Raw genomic sequence first — 17,472 nt, forward strand, 5'->3', positions numbered from 1 at the left:
TGTGCAGAAAGCCAGTATAGGAAAGTCTGTATGAAAGCATTAGTGTAGATGAGGCAACTGTGAGTTTCCAATTCAGAGCTTAGCACTCAGATCAAGTGGAAGGTCTCTTTGGTTTTGGCTGTGCTTTCTTCTTCAGCCAGAGCCATTTAGAACTAATGAGAGTAGCTGTTCATTTGAGGCCAGGTTAGGCAGCTCACTACTTTTTCGATAGCCAGCCCAGGTGCTGGGTTAAAATAGCTGTGAGTATCTGCTAAATGGGAAATTTGAATGGAAACAAGGAACTGCAATACCTAACTGGTGCTGTGAAATACACTTAGGAATGACTTCTGGGTAGATTTTATGTTATTTCCCCTCATTATCTTCAGAACAACTATAGTTTTACCTTCAGTTTTCCTTACATCAAGTGCAATAGAAAGGATTTCATAATTTAGTGGAATTTATCTGTGCATATATACATCCTTCAAGGCAGATTGGAGGCTGGAGATGCACGATAATCTCTTCACATTAGCATCATTTATTTTTGATAGAACTGCAGGGACTGTGTTGTTATTTCAGGTGTTCTCATACCGATCTCACTCTCAAAAACTACTCTGATACTGCCTAAATTGCGGTATAAGGTATCAGCAAGTATGCCTATCTGCGCACCAATCTGATACCATGGAATGGATTAGCCCCAAACAGGGCCCTGCTGCTTCCCAGCAGCATCCCCTTCACCATTCCTTCCCCCAGGATAGCAAAGTAATGACTCACCCTACTCTGACTGACTCTGATAAAGGGTTTAACCTGAGTGAGGCTATACAACAATGATAGCAATCATACAGGCATATACTACATATAGTATGCTTTTTAAAGAAATATACATTTTTCAGGCTAATTATTAACAATTAACACACATGTATCAGATCAATACTCTGTATTGGCCAGTATGCAAAGTTCAAGTATTGGTATCAGTATTTCTCAGCTGTTGTTTCTCAGCAAATCTGTGGCAACTCTGGACTGTTAAGACTTTTTATGGTTGCTGCTGGTGAAATGAAAAAATCTGTTGTGCCGTCTGGCACTAGCAGTCACACACACTTGGTGTCTAATTTTCTAGGTCTAATTTTTCTCTCTTTCTGATACTGAAACAGAAGCTAAATTCCTTGGTGGCTCTCTGCTGTGTTTATAGAGAAATCCAAGACCAAGTGATTTACTGTTGGAGTATGCATTTTCCTAACCAATAAACTGTCTAGTGAATGTTGTGCTTCGCAGCTCCTGCATTACTGTAGATTGTGATAGACAGGACCCTGGGAAAATGCTTATTAAACAAATGTTATTTTTTATTGTAGTCAAGTGAAAAATGTATCATCTTTTTTCATTAAGTATTACTTCTCATAAGTTTCCTTGATCCCCCACTTTCCCTCTCCTCTTCTTTACTCCCCACTTTTCTGCTCTCCATCCCTCTTGTTTCTCATCTCTTCCCTCCCTTTCTTCTCTCTCTGGCTCCCTCTACAGGCTGCTGCTTGAACTGCTGGAACTTTTGTTTGACAAGTTCAAGGCAGTGGCCCAGGCTCACAGTGTGGTGTTGGCCCACCTGCAGCAGATTGCAGTGCAGTGCCCGCGCGGGGCCCACGAAGAGGGCATCAAACTCTACGAGCAGGCTGACGTCTCTGCCAAGATCCAGACGGTGCTGCAGGTCAGTCCATTGACTCAGACCATTGATATATGTGAAAAGGAAATTGGATTACACAAAGCATAGTTTGCCATATCTTTCAGTTGAGTAGATTTTAATTTATTTATTCCATTTGTGAGCAAAAAGCGGTGTAATCTATGAATCAGGCATTATTGTGACTCTTAAAGTGTCAATTATTTTTACCTTTGCTACTTTAGGGCCAAATTGAAGCACTGTGCCTTATAACAAGATGCTTTCATGGTGAATTTGTTGTTTGTTTCGTCTTCCCTTGCTGGCATACCCCCAGGCTTTTATTTTTCATCCACTGCCATGGAGATTTGCTCATCCTTAATTTATTTTCCATCCAGCACTTTTCTTAAAACATTGATTTAATTCACCTTCTCTTACAGTCGATTAATCAGAGAAACTGGCAGTGATGTGATGGATAGCATTCAGTCTGTCAGCAAGAAGTAGCAAGAGAAAAAGACAGGGGAAGCTTGATTGCTTGGACTAATTTTAGGTTCTTTAATTGGTTTGTATTTATGCTGGTTTCTTGCTCCCTACTCCTGTTTGATTGGCTAAGGGGATGAGCAGCTGTTGAGCTGACCTATGGTGATTCTCGGAGGAAAATCTGTGGCAGTCGTTGCTCTCAAAGCGATCTGCGTGTGTGTGTGTGTGTGTGTGTCTTCCTATTTGTATTTATACCCAGGAACACAGCATTTTCTGTGATGCTCCTTCACTGGGAATTGTGTAATTTTAATTGTATTTATTTTTCTGATGAATTTCATGTGTCTGACCATGTTTTAACTAGCTGGAATCTGTTGAAGAGGATGAGGGGTGCTTCTTCCTTCATTTTAATAGGCTTTTCTCACCTATCCATGACTTAGATGTACTGTGTATAAATATACATGACAGATAAGAATTTGACATCTATTTAGGAGAAAGAAAGTTACAGCAGGAAGCAATTCTTTTCTGAGAGCTTAGCTGAATGTTTTGATTGTAGCCATACCAATCGATAGCAAGATCAGCAATCTTTTTTTTGTTTTTTGTTGATGTCCTTTCTGCACAGAGCAGTTTTTTTTTTAATAATCATCAAAGTGTAAAAATATAGAATCTGCTTTCGCCTGGTTAAATTGAAAACCCATCTATTTCTAACTCTTGCACTATGACTTGTCTGCTTCTAATAGCTTGAGGTTTTTTCCAGCTGGCATGCATGGATGCAGAAATACTGGAGTGTTTAGGTGCACGCATGCGTGTGTGTTTCCAAGGGTGTGATTGTGCATAGGCATGTACTGTAATAGCTCTGCTGTACTAGCACAGTTATAGAAGGCATTAAGCCATTCCCCAGCATGAGATCACTGCCAACACCCAGTTGCCAGGGGCTCCACTCTCCCCTGTCTCTTCGATGTGAGATAATGTAATCTCTTGATTAGAATACTCATTACGTGAAATGAGGTTTTCTTATTCACTCACTCGTGTTATTATTTCCTGACCGATTGTATCAATATAAAGGCCCCTCGTCCATCCCACCCTCCGTCTTGCCATTTCTCTCATCTCTTGCTTTCGTCTTTCTCTCCCACTCTCCATTTCCATTTCCCTTGCTCCCTCCTTCTTCAGCATCATTCCTGCTGCCCTGTGTATTACAGTCTCTCAATTTCCCAATACCTTGTGCATACCCCTCTTGCTCCTTGTAATTTCCTTCTTAATCTCATTATCTTGCTTTCTTTTTCTCTCACAACTCCCACACTCCGTTTCACCCCCTTCGTTTAGCCCACTCTGTCCTAGAGAGCTGCATATCAGCAATGAGAGAAATTAAATTCCTACTGCTCCCATAGTGGCTCTGTCAAATTTTATTGGATACTGAGCCAGTTCTTATCTCATGTGTTAAGAGGCTCAAAGAGGCAGGAACCTACACAGCATTGGTCAAAATTTGGTTTATGATCTTTGTTAGTCCCTCATTAGGTGTCTCTCTTGACTTTGTTTTTCTTCGCTTCCACAAAAACTAGTGTAAGTGTTTTTCCAAACAGTATTTCACTATTGCCTACAAAGTATGCAGTTTAAAAGTGATAATTGATATTCAGGCTTGAACAGAAAAACACTGCATTTTAGTATCTTTTTTGCGTCTTGCGCCTCTTACTTAGTGCAGTTCACATCTTTGATATGCACAGAAGCCTCTTGGTAGGTGTTATTTTTTCCCCACTTTGAGAGGTGGAGAAACCAGGTTGACCTTTCCACATGACATACCAGCAGACAGATGCAAGACCTGACAGAAACAGGGGGTGCACACAGTTACAAGGCCACGGCAGAGAATCACCGTTCATCAGTGTGTGACTGAGGCCCGGTAGGCTGAGACTGGGGAGGAGGTAAACAAGCTTCATGTAAAGTTTCTAATCCCTGTTCAGAAATGCTCGAGATGCTTCTGCTGGTGGTTAATTTCAGTGCAGAAGTATTGATTCAAAGCATAACATGCTGGAAGCTCAAAGGAGAGTTTTAATACTACTTCACAATTTTTCAATTGACTTTCTGTAGAATGTGTGTGAGTATATCTATTGATTATTTACACCATTATTGGATTTACATTTCCCAGTGTACACCCCTGCTTGCATTTTCTACTCCCTATCTCTATGATGTCCCCCCCCCCTTTCCATCAGAAACTATCTTGTTCTTCAAAGCAGTCGGTTTTATCAAAGAAATCACAGTGACTGGAATTTGTGTGTATCCATAAATGTTTAATATGCTTATCTTTCCTCTTCAGAAAATACAGTATAGTAGCGTCACACAATTAAGACTGGCAGGATTAATGTTCTCTGAGTTAAAATGTTGTCAAAACAACATTAGGTGCCAAGCAAGAAAATCCACAAGTTTCCTTTGAATCATTAACGAGATGGATGTCATAATACGTTATCAGGTAATTGGGCAACATAGTTCATAAAAGATCATGGTTCATAAATTCCATGCATTCGTCATTAAGACCACCCAATGGAAGATATTTAATGTATATTTGGCACTGAGTGTCTCTGGCCAATGACGTCCATCACCCTTTGACCTTGTCGGTCGTTCTGTGTTGAGGCGTGCAAGTTTGTTAATTAGCTCGCCATTTGCGCATTCTGCAAGGATTTGTGGCCGGGTGACTGCTGGCCATGTCCGTTGTCTGCCGTGAGTATGTGACCAGAGTGCAAATCGCACTTTTAATGAGTGGCTTCTTCTCTGGGAACTTTGAGCCTACATTCAAAAATATGGACAGATGCTGACTATCTGCCTTCTGAAAGAACGGATTTCTAAATCATAGAAACTTCACCAGAGAACTGGAATGTTTGCATATTAACATTTTCTACTGTAGCAAGAGATAAGATAGCGTGCTACAAGGGTTGAGGGTTTTTTTTTATGTGGGCTCCAAATAATATTTTGAAAAAAGCAATTGATTAAATTGACGGCTGGGTACCTGCCCCTGCTTTAGAATACACTTTGTGGCAGAACAGAAAAGTCCTCTCTCTTTTTGGTACTTGGATTTTTCTGAGCTTTGGTGATATCTTTTAACACATTACCTCCATCTATTTCTAACAGAAACTACTACTACTGTATTCTTTCCCATTTTATATATTGCTGATATCATTCATTCATCCCTTCTCTGTCTTTTTTGATTGAAAAGTGAACTTACATTTTAGTATAAACTTGCTTCATAAATTAATAATTCCACTGCCATAGATTAATCCAAACAAAGGAGGATTTTCATGCTTGTGCAGAAAATATATAAATAAATATACAAGTGCCTTAAATATGCAGTGCCTTCTCTCGGTTCATCAACACAGTGAAAACGAGGCGAATTGAACTGCCAGAGAGCAGCCAGAAGACAATGATCTCTTTTAATTAGATATGAAGCACAGACATCGCTACGTTGTTCTCGCCCAACATTTTAATCAATGTGTCACATTTATTCTGCCCTCCAAAGTGCTGTCATATTTACATATCGCTGGAGTGCAGTGAAGTCTACCATCTCCCTGGTGTTGCAAAGTCTATTCTCTCTCAGCACCACACACATCACCACACCCATATCTACTACATCAAAATCACTGGAGACTTCATCAACTGCTGATGCATGTTTTTGCAATAATTCCCTTGACTTGTTGATAGTTTGTGACTCAGTGAAGCCGAAGGGTACACAATATTATGTCCTGTACAGTTAACGCTATTGTGACTTCAACTTTAAATAAAAAATGTCTCAGCTAAGGTTAGTGTAGTCGCTCAACTATTGGAAAACCATCAACGTGTATCGTTTTAGAGATAGATATTCTAATGCGACTGAACTTGCCAGGTCTTATTTCAGAATATTTTTAGGGCCTTTTGCCTTTATTGCATAGGACAGCTGAAGATTGACTGGAAAAGGGGAAGAGAGAGGGGATAACACACAGCAAAGGTCGGATTCAAACCCTGGGCCGTTGCAGCATGGACTCTGCCTTTATACATGGGGTGCCAGCTCTACCAGGTGAGCTATAGGGCGCCCCCTGCCAGGTGTTTTTTTGTACAGTTTTAAATCACAGAACTTAGTGCTCTGTTACCATCAGTGTTCTCACATACTCTCAGAGATATCATACAAGGTGGAAAGTAAGTAAACAAAAGTTTTCATATGTCACCTAAAACCATGCTTAACTTAATTTCTTGTAAATTCAGTAGACACTACAACAGAGAAATGAACTTTTATCTCAAGGAATGCCATAATGGTAAAGTTCACCCATAATTTAAACCAATTATCGTGAATAGTAATATTGCCAGTGGTCTGTATTTAAGTATGTTTTAATCTGCTTTGTTTTCTCTTTTGCATTTGAAACTTACAGTAATCCTCACTCTCTCAGTATATTAATTGCTATTTTGACTATCTTATAAAATAATTTTAAAAACAATTTAATGCACATGCATTCCCAAAGTACAGTATCCATAGAAACAACATTCAACACTCTAAACTATTCTGTTATTTGTCTATCTTCTTTGTTTTAATACATAAAATACACATATAAATGTATTCACAGCAAAAACATGTTGAGAACACAGCAAGGACAGGGGAGAGAAATAAAATGGGTTCCCGTGAACACGCAGGCACATCTTCCTTTCCTCCATCAACAAGATAGCCTTCAGAAGATTGACTAGCTGCAGAACGCTCCAGGTGGGAACCCCCACTGGTTAGCGGTAGTTCAGTGCTGCGGGAGTAGTTGTGGCTGAAGCGCTGTCAGAACTTGTGAAGGTTATTGAAGTTTCAGGAACACAATCAATACAGGGTGTATAAAGAACATTTTCTTTGACGCCCAAGGACACTTTGGACTTTAACTTCAAGCTAGCAGCAAAGGATATCAGTCAATATGTTTTGTGACAAGACACCAGCCAAGGGATATAGTGGCAAAACAGCCGATTTCAATAAAGCTGTGAGAAAGGAACAAATTGTGGAGATTGTACTCTAGGCTGCTTTTAACATGACTTAATAAGAAGGAGAGGATGAAAACAAGGAAAAAGAAAATGAAGTGATATTCAGTCCTTTAATTTTAAGCGTTTGACTGCCAAGTTCATACAGTTACAAGTGCTCACCTGCAAAGCTTTGAGTGATGCTTTCTTAATTGCACTGATTTTTTGGGTGTTAAAGCCCTAATGGACAGGATGGAGGATGAGTATACACTTTCTCCGAGCACAAAGGGTGACATCAGGACATTCGGTTTGGAAGAAATAAATGGGAGTGCTGGTAATGAATTACAAAGGCAGACTTCGATGAAGCTTTTCTCCTTTTTTAATAGAACTTAGCACTCAGCCCAGTGGACTGATTTAAGTTTGGGAAGAGAACCCAAGCCACTCAAGTGTGGAACAGGCTTGTTTGGGTGATAGAATTACATTAAATAGTTGTGGTGGAAATGATTGTCTTTGTCAGTGGAGCCCTTGAGAGAGATGTGATTTTTGCATGTGTGCCCACTCACACACACACACACACACACACACACACACACACACACACACTCTTGAACCCGCATACACACTCGAACCCGCATACACACTCGAGTTGATGTGAACTCTTGAGCTTAGTCTTAGTATCTGGTGTGAAGAGCCATTTGCCATGTCTCACATCTTTACCACCCTTTTTTTCATCCACAGTTTCACGGATACACCTATGAATATTGATTTTTACTTAATTCACGCAGTTAATTTCCTTCTCTCCTGTTTCTCCCATTAACTCTGTATAACATTTTAGTGGAAGAAATGTAGACACTTTTTTGGCTGCCAGTGAAGTAGTTGCTAAGTAGGTGCTTTGATGCTTGAATGTCAGATTTTCTGAACTGTTGAAACAAAGAAGGAAATCTGGAAAGAGACGTGGGGGTGTTTCCATCTGTTTCTATCTGCTGCCAATATGGAAGGCGTTAAGAGGAGGTCATTATATTTGCGTCATTTCCATGAATTCCCATTTCTCATCCTGTGATAGCAGAGTTAGTTATGTCAAATGTTATCAGAGCTCCCGTTTGGAACCGGGCGCTGGGGACCATAGCTTCTCTAATATTGTAGGAATATATGAATTTGTTTATTTTTTTGTCACTTGTGGATCTGTCCTGTTTTGCATTGATGGGATGCTCTGGGTGCAGTCACTGAGGCAGCTGCTTGTTTTGGCAACTGTCATGCTGCTGGCTGTGACAGAGGGACCTCTTCCTCCTTGCATCACTTGCTTTTTCTTTGCCTTTTGTGTCCCCATTGTCTCCTAATTAAAGTTTTGCATATGTCTAAATATATCCCTGTCTCTCAATCCATCTAATGTCATCTTTTGGTCTGTCTTATTCTTTCTAACAGAGATCTTTCTGCCCTTTTTCTTTGTTTGTAATCCAATAATTCCTGAGTTTTTGTTTTGCTATTTTTTTTGTTGTCCTTATTTCTGATATTTCTTTGTCCCTTTTTAAGTGTGCCTCACTGACTGAGCTGTGCAGTCATAGACAGGTGACAGTAATATGATCTAGGCCTCTTTGTTGCTTGAGTAATAGCAATTTTAATGAGATTTATATGCTTGACCTGATGGGTAACAGGGAAGACGAAAGAAGAAAGGGGGAATTGTATTTTTCATTGTATGGAACCAAGTACAGTAGATCTACTACATAAGAGAGTAAAAGAGTAATTGTTTTATGTGTGATTAGCAGACTAACACATCTGTATTCCATAGACAGGAGGGATAACTTTTCTATGAAACAAAAAATACCTTAGACTATTTTAGATTTATTGGATGTATTCATTGTTGCTTTCCATGCACATATATGTATAGTACCACGTTGATTGTAGTTTGCTAATATTAAATGGAATATATTTTAGTGGAGTAAGTAACAAGGGGTGATGACGTTGACACATTACAGTGCTCACATTAACACTTCAAGATAATATATTTCAAGAATGACGTGACTCAAGTTAAATAAGATGCACCTGTAATTGTAATACTCTTGTCAATTTATTAAAAAAAACTAAATTAAGATACTTTCTAGACAACCAAGAATGAAGTCTTCACTTTCTGAAATTGTTGTTTTATTGTTGATAATTAGTTGGCTTGGTGCACAGTGAGATTGAGATATATTTAGTGTGCTTCATCCTATCCACTTGTAACTAGAAAAAAACACTAATTTGCAGTGGTTTGGCTTTGCCACAAAGTAACTTTGTTAGGACCAATGTCGCACTTGTTACCGAAGCAGCTTTGTTATTTGAGGTGACTTTAACCAAAAAAAAGTTGAGTGAGTTATTATCTCTGTAACATGGTTTGTGGCTGATTGGAGATAGATTGATGAGACTGTTCGAGGGGAAACAACCCTCTTTTGTAACTTCACTTAGAGGTGTTAAATCAGTGACAATTGGTTATCCAACTTGGTCTCTCTTGTTTGTTTGTCTTCCTTACTTTTCTCTTCCTTCCCTCTTTCAATTCCCCCTTTCTCTTTAGCATTCTGTTCAGTGTTCATTCTCCACCTATAATCCTTTGCTCTTTCTATTCTCCACAACTCTTTATCTCTCCTTTCTCCTCTCTCTCCATCTGTGTTGCTTTCTGCCTTCCATCCCTCTCTTCCTCTATCTTTCTCTCTGTCCGAGCAGTCCAGTTAATTGGCTCCAAAGTTCACTCCGTCTCTGGGCTAATGCAATTTAAGTAGGGTCGGAGCCCCTTCATCAGCCCAGTGCTGGCATTTCATTAAGTCTACTTGGGCGTTAGCTTGCAAGCAAGTGGGGGTTTCGCTCCATCAGCTCATCATTAGTAATTAATACACTGATAGGATTAGCTGCAGCATGACGCTAGTGGCAAGTGGAGGCCCTGGTGTTGCCAGTTGGAGAGGGCGTGTGTGATATGGCCTCCAGCGCTGCCTGTGATGTGAGGAAATGTGTTAGAGAGTAATTACACATGTGGTGGGAGATTGTGTGCGCACGCTGAACTTGGGTATTTACATGAACCTTTGTGACCTAGTACTATGACACCGGACTCATTTAGCTTTACATCAGAACCATTTTAAGTCATGAAAGTAGACATTTTTAGTTATTTGTTCTACAATTTGTACTTGTTTTTTGTAGTCTATCAAAACTATCTGAATATGCCTATCAATATGATTGAGTTTTAAAACCTGCTTATGCGTGATTTTTCCATGGATATACGTGTATGTGTGTGCACTTGAATTAACATCGATGCTAGCATGTGAAGGCTTTCCCATGCATGACGAGGGGGGTGCTCTCGGCAGCGTTAATTACATCATTATGGTCGGGATAGATCTCCATCTGCCTGGCCATTACTCCTGTCCCATTCTGGGCTGACCCACACTGTGCCTCAGAATTAGACACACACGGGCTAAATGGGCCTGCTAAATTATGAAGCTATTAGATATGGGAGGCTATTTTAGAACATATGTATTCACACAGAGAGAGGAATGAAGAAGGGTGAGAGAGAAAGGGGACGATGAACTGAGGTAGACAGAGCAACAGAGAGAAAATAGAAATGTGAGCGATGAGAGATGAAGCACTAAGAGATTTTGAAAAATGAGAGCCAATGAAAGCAACAGAGGGAATGTGCAGATAGAATGATAGAGTAGAGGAAGTTAACTTTCTCTGTCTGGCCAGAGTTTCAATGTGATTGTCCTCAGCTATTGTTAGAAGTTGATAAGATTTTCATGAAGCATGATAAGACGTTGATGGATTTCACCATGGATCATGCAGACAGATGAGGGAAATGGAGGACAAGAATTTTTAAGGCACCCAGGCATGTCAGTGGCCTTTCTCTGTCTCAAGTTGGGTTTTTCTTTTGTTTTTCAGGTTTGGCTTTGTAGACAGTGTGTTGTAAATTGTAATACTACAAGCCATACTAAATATAAACCTGCTGCTAGGGATGTCCAGCTTATCTGATAGATACATATCTCTGCTGAACAAGGTACTTTTAATTCAGTTTTATGTTAAATGGGATGTGGAAATAGAAGAATAAGTCAATTAAATTGTCTTGGAACAGTTCAACAGAATTGAATCATTGCTTGTATCACCAATGTGGCAGAAAAAATGGGATGTACAGATACAATCAAAGACAGTTAGATAACATGTTTCTATTAGCACTTTAATAAGGCTAATGATCCAAACATTTTATACAAACACAGGATGGGAAACTTTGTATTTGCAATTCTACACTGCAATAATTTCTTAAACTTACCAAGAGCTTTATTTTATAGTGAGCTCCACAGAGATGGAGCATAATATGATGGCAAATAAATGTTAATGTGGGTAGTAATTGTTTTTACCTATAGTGGAGAGGTAGACATACTGCACAAAGGCCTTATGGATACAAAAAAAGTATTAATCAATTAGTTGATAAGTGAACAGAGCAGAGCTTACAGGATGTGATTATGGGTGGGAGCTTTGAAGTCATTAATAAGCTTGAGTCACATTATGTTACATTATCAGGGGGTAGTAATATTAAGAGGAAGCCTATGCATGGGATAAATTAGGGACTAAGATTAGATTGATGCTTCGTAGTTGGTCATGATTGTCTCACATCATGTGTTAGTCGACTTTTAACTAGTTGTGACTTTGTGCTATTCCAGTAAATTATCTTGGATTCTCAGTTTCAGTTGCCTGATATCAGACAGAATTGTCAACTCGTTATACTCCATTTGAGTCAACTCGGTAGAGTGGGCGGATTTCAAGGTCTGGACCCAGGCAACTCTTTCACTTCATCTCTATGTTTCATGGACTGATTCAGTATTATACAGGCGTTCACATTTGACCATTAGACCTACTAGACCGTGACTCTCTCCAATTAACAGTACTTTTTACACCTTGATTCGTTTGCTTTTCAGCTTTACACCCAGTGCTCTGTGTATTGTTTAGGTTCTGCTTATGGAGTATCTGGATGTGAAGAACAGCCGCAGTGCCACGGAACCGTCGGCTCAACTCTCCTATGCCAGCACTGGCAGTGAGTTTGCTGCCTTTTTTGCGAAGAAAAAACCACAGCGTGCCAAGCAGTCGCTCTTCAAGTAAGGGTCATACCTTTTGCTCTCTGTGCTTGTCCAAAGGAAGGAAAATAAAAGAATAAAGGATCCTGTATATATTACATTTGGGGTTACATTGGCCAGACCCAAGGCCATTGGTCATTGTAATGGTTATTTTTTGTCTCCTGTGTTGCATTGTGTACTTTACTGTCTTGTGCCCACTTGTCAAACCTTTTTATGTGTTTGTAGGTTTGAATCATCTTCCCATGCCATCAGCATGAGTGCCTACTTGAGGGAACAGAGGCGAGAGCTCTACAGCAAGAGTGGAGAATTACAAGGTGAGGAGGGGGATAGAGGGATGAACTGAGAAATGGAGAGTAGACAAAGAGAGAGTGGGGATGGAGATGACTCCTGAACAGCTGGATGAAGGCGTGAAGTGAAGATGGGTGGAAGGATAGTGAGATGAAGGACGGAAACGAGAGATCACAGAGCAGAAGGTGTGAAAAGTATTGACATACTGTGTTTTCAACAGTTTTCAATTGGAAAATATGACGAAGAAGGACGAATAAATCGAGCAGCGTTTGCAGTGTGTGGGAGAGAAAAGAGCAGCTGGAACACAGAGAGAAGGTTGAGGTCGGGTGGAAGGATGAAAAGAGGGAGGGAAGTTCGAGGTGTGTGGGTTGAGTAGGGCTGTACCCGACTCAGACTTTTGTCACATTGGATTTGTCTTTTCGTTACGAAGATTCCTCTATTTTTTTCCTTTCTTTTCAGTTCAGCACCACACTAAACTCCTATATTAGCCCACATGACTCTCATGTTTTATCTCACATTTGAATGGCTTTCTTCGTCATCTGTGATGTGAAAGCATCGGATTTTCACGCAGTCAGAGAAAGTGCGCGTCCTGTTCACAGTACAGTTATAAAATCCCAGTCCCTAGCCGAAAAGTCACAGTAGACGACAGTAGAGGAAGTTGTTCCACCGTCTGGTTCAAAAGTTATTGAGCAGACTTCATTGACAGTCATCACCGGAGCAGAGAGCATCAGTTTATAAAGTTTAAAGCCTGCCATGCTGTTACTCCTGCATTGATCTGTGTACAATGACGCAGCTAAAAAACAAAAGTGCAGGGATTCAACTGACAAAATGCGAGTCGACTCTGGGTCTTCACGATTGATGACTTGAATCATCAACTTTTTGGGGGCAATCCTAGGGCAGGGTAAAAAATAAAAAACATAAAAAACCCCAAGAGATCCAAGTTGAAAAATAATGACTTACAAACTTATTGAAAAGACAGGAATAATAGATAAATACAGATGGATACATGACAAGAGAGATTATGAGATTATTACAAGATGGCAAACAGGTGTCTGTCTTTCCTCAAGTGGGAACAGGATGGAGAGAAGTTAGAGGCTGGGTTGTGGAGGGATCTAGCCAGAGTGTAATGGTGGGTATTTGGGGAGATGGAGAATCTGAATGAGAGCATGAGGGAGCAGTATAACAAAAGGTGCAGCAGAGATAGGAAGGGGCATGTTGCTGGACGAGAAGTTACACTTCTGGAAAAAGAAAGGCAGACAACAGGAGTGTGGAGAGGGAGCCAGCGATAGAGAAAGAGATTGACAAGAGGCAGAGAGCAGGGTGACTTTGCAGAATCCGCCTACAGGGAGAGGCCTTGAAAACCTCTCACTCACTCACTCACTCACTCACTCACTCACTCACTCACTCACACACACACACACACACACACACACACACACACACACACACACACACACACACACACACACACACAGACACAGACACAGACACACAAAACAGCAGAGTGAGTGAGCTGCACAGCCAGACCCTGGAGATTCTAAGCTGTTCTTCTGCTCCTGCTTCTCTCTCTCTCTCTCCCTCTCTCTCTCTCTCCCTCTCTCTGTCTCTGGCTCTCTGTTTCTCTGCCTATGACCTTGAGGTTTCAATCAGCAGTGCCTGACAGCACTGTTTGTCTGCTGCTATTCCTTTTTTCACACCGAGCTCCTCATTGACATTGTTTGGATAAAATAGAAAAGATAGCAGATGGAGCGAGACAATAACAGTAAAGTGCTTTTAATCTGTAGAGACATCTCCATAACACATGCAAAAATGATCCTTTGACAATATCTGCATAACTAATTATGATTTTTGAGGGAAAACTATTTAAATAAAAGAGTAGTAATTAGACTTCTCTAGGTGTTCAACTTGATGGACTTGATTTACAACTCTTGAAGACATTTCAATGCACGCTGTAGTCAAAAAAATGCTGCTCATACAGTAGCTAGTCTGTAAATGTATGCAAAATATACTGCCTCAGCTCCCCACGCCACAAAAAGAACAGCATTGATTAACTGTGGATAAAGGAAAAGCCCAAATGGTCTTCAAATAACAGCTCACTTTTTTTTTTCTTTTTCTTCCATCTGTCAGCGCCTCGGAAAGAAAGGGGAAAAAATATTTTTTTGACTGGCTGAATGCCTCGGAGCGTTTATAAGAAGATGAGATTTCTCTGGGCTTTCATTTCACCTGTCACAATGCGTAGCACCGGCCACAAGCCTAGGCCGGGGCCTGAATGGCTGCAAAGAGATTGAAGGAGTAAGAAATCATTTAGAAAGTGAAATAAGTCGGCTGTGATGGAGGGAGGGGAAAGATGGATGGAGGGAAGGAGGGAGGGAGAGGAAGGTTAAAAGTCATTGTTTTCATCAGGGTCCAGCGAAGAAGCCATTAAGAGATTTCTGAAGGAAGAAATTAGAAAAATATGTATTGAGACGGTGTGGAAAGGGACTTTTTCCTCTCTCTTCAAATTAAACTTACTGTAGGGAGGGAGGGAGAGGAAAAGAGTTAGAATGAGAGATTGAGTTGATGAGTTCTTCTGGCTGCAGGATTACTCAACACTTAAAGCTTAGTCATGTGTGTCTTTTAGTCTCTCTACTTGGAGTTTCCTAAACTCTTTTTTTCTCAACGGCCTGCTTCAAGTCAATACAGTCATTAACTCAGATGCTCACCAGTGCAGCCTTGGAAATAAGACTCTGATTGTTCATTTTAAATCCAGCTATGCACCGTTAACAAAGGAAGAAATATGGTCATGCACTAGAGTACAAAGTCAGAACTGCAGATGTTTCCATAGTTTTTGCAGATGACTTTGCTGTATTTGCTGCACTGTACTTTGGTGCATAGTACTTTTTGTGAATGATACTGCATACCGATATAGAATATATTTTCATGTCTGCGACGCTGGATTATCTCACATATCTTTGTTCAGGCTCCCAGATCTTTAAGTAAGAATCAGAGCAGCAGTGTTTGTATAGAACGTGGAATAATTTTGTAACCGCTCCACAGTCCCATATCTCTAATGGGTTTGAAATTAATCTGTAATATCTGTAATTTATGTCTCCTGAGTGTTGTAAGGACCCACCATATATCATTGCACACATGCACTCAGCTACACAGGCGCACATGTCTCACATACACATGCAAACGCACAGGGGGGGACTTAATTGCTTGCCTTCTTCACTGAAACACGTCGGGTATGCTTCAATTAATCCGATGCTTCATCTAAAGACTCTATTACAGCTCCATATGTAGCCACATCTGGAGTATGTATTCTGGATGTATGTAGTGACACTGCCAGCTAGAGCATGTATACAGTGTTCATATTTACAGCTGTGCGTATAAATGCGTATATAGTGTTTGCGCATTTATATCCTTGGCAAACCACTACTTCAGAATCACAGAACCTTCCAAATTCAATCAGGTTCCCTATGAATAAATTATGAAAATAACAATTTTCCAGCTATAGATGTGTTACCATGCCCCCATATTCCTCTGCATGTCTCCCAACCACTAGACTTTTTACATCCTCGCCCTCTGCTTTTTTATTGCCTCTCTGTTGTGTGTGTGTAGGCAGAGGATGACTCGGAGTGCCCCAGTGGTCATCCGGGAGGTGAAGTGTGAATATATCTCAATAACTACTGCGGTGTTGCGCCACGCCGAGTCAGTAATGCATTTACAGCCTTTTTTTGATTTTATTTCTCTTTGTGTCACGGCCGTTCGTTGTGTCTCGTGCGATATTGCCTTGCCCCGGGGCACATTTGAAGCGACAACCCCCTCCCCCCATGTGACAGCCGTACACAAAGCCTGCCTATCACCACACTCTTGCCCCGGATATGCATGTAAACAAACAACCCCCCCCCCCTTCCCTGCAGGCACAAACATATACTTCCATTCTCAACTGTCTCCCACCTCTAACCTCCCTCCACTCCTAAGATGTATTCATAATCAACTCGGTTCCAAATCTATTTCACACATTGCATCTTGCTTTTGATATTCAAATAAACTTGTTCACAGGGTGTCCGGCGAACAAAAAGAACAGTCTGACTGAGTCCAATCTAGTTACAAACCACTCCCCCTCCCATACCGAATGCTCGGTCTGAAGTAGACAAAAAACCCATGCTGTATTAGCGGCTTCTTGTTTATGTATAATAGCATCATGTTCCCGTGAGACTGGAGGATGAGGGAGAGGAGGAAGAGGGGGAGGAGGAGGAGGAGGAGGAGGAGGAGAAAGAGAGTGACGGCTGAGGGCGACCAGAAGTAGTGTTCCTTGTCAAGCTGATTTGTACACCCCAGTGGGGAGGGGAGGAAGAAGAGGTGCAAATGGAAAAAATGTCTTGTGGGAGACATGGGTAGAGGTGAAGAGGGGTGGGATATCAGGGGTGGGGCTAGCAGATGTTGATAGCCACGTTCACAGAAGTGTGTGTGTGTGTGTGTGTGTGTGTGTGTGTGGGGGGGTGTGGGTGGTGTGTGTGTGTGTGTGTGTGTGTGTGTGTGTGTGTGTTCAGCATGTTCCTGCCAAGTGATGTGTGATGTTACACGAAACTGGGATTGTGATTGCTGGGGGGTGGAATGTCTAATGTTGAGGGGAAAGTTAGTTTTTCATGAAAGCTTGGGCATTTTAGTACGGTGATGGGGTCATCAGAAGAGGTTTTAAAGAGACACACCACCCTCCCCAGCATACTCTAATATTCCACCTTTTTCATATAGATAGCTCATCAAGCAACTAGCCCATTTTCCAGGTCTATCCTTATCCTACACCCAACTCCTACTTTCAGAAGGAGTTCATCACTCGTTATTTTTATTGTAAAACCCCTGACTTGCCATTTCAATTATTCGCTTTCCAATCATACATTCTCTTAATTTCTTGTCGGCATTCAAGGATAATGGTTGCTCACTCATATTATGGAGTGATCAATACTTGACTTCTGCTGACCTTGCAATTATGATTTATCATATTCATAAATTGAACTGAACTGTTGGTGAAAAAGTCAATAATTATTATAGGATTATGACGCCGGTCAAAGACACCTGCTT

The 17,472-nt window shown here is 40.8% G+C and overlaps 1 protein-coding gene across 1 annotated transcript in view; it reads left to right on the forward strand.

The window, feature by feature from the left end:
- exoc4 (exocyst complex component 4) overlaps positions 1-17,472 on the forward strand; it is a 109,853-nt gene that overhangs the window by 14,051 nt on the left and 78,330 nt on the right. Inside the window, exons 8-10 of the mRNA XM_051391951.1 lie at positions 1,492-1,672; positions 11,996-12,141; positions 12,346-12,434. Coding sequence (XP_051247911.1) covers positions 1,492-1,672; positions 11,996-12,141; positions 12,346-12,434 — 416 coding nt within the window. The remainder of the gene's footprint in view (positions 1-1,491; positions 1,673-11,995; positions 12,142-12,345; positions 12,435-17,472) is intronic.

Source organism: Dicentrarchus labrax, unplaced genomic scaffold, assembly GCF_905237075.1.
Source record: "Dicentrarchus labrax unplaced genomic scaffold, dlabrax2021, whole genome shotgun sequence".
Taxonomy (NCBI): Eukaryota; Metazoa; Chordata; class Actinopteri; family Moronidae; genus Dicentrarchus; species Dicentrarchus labrax.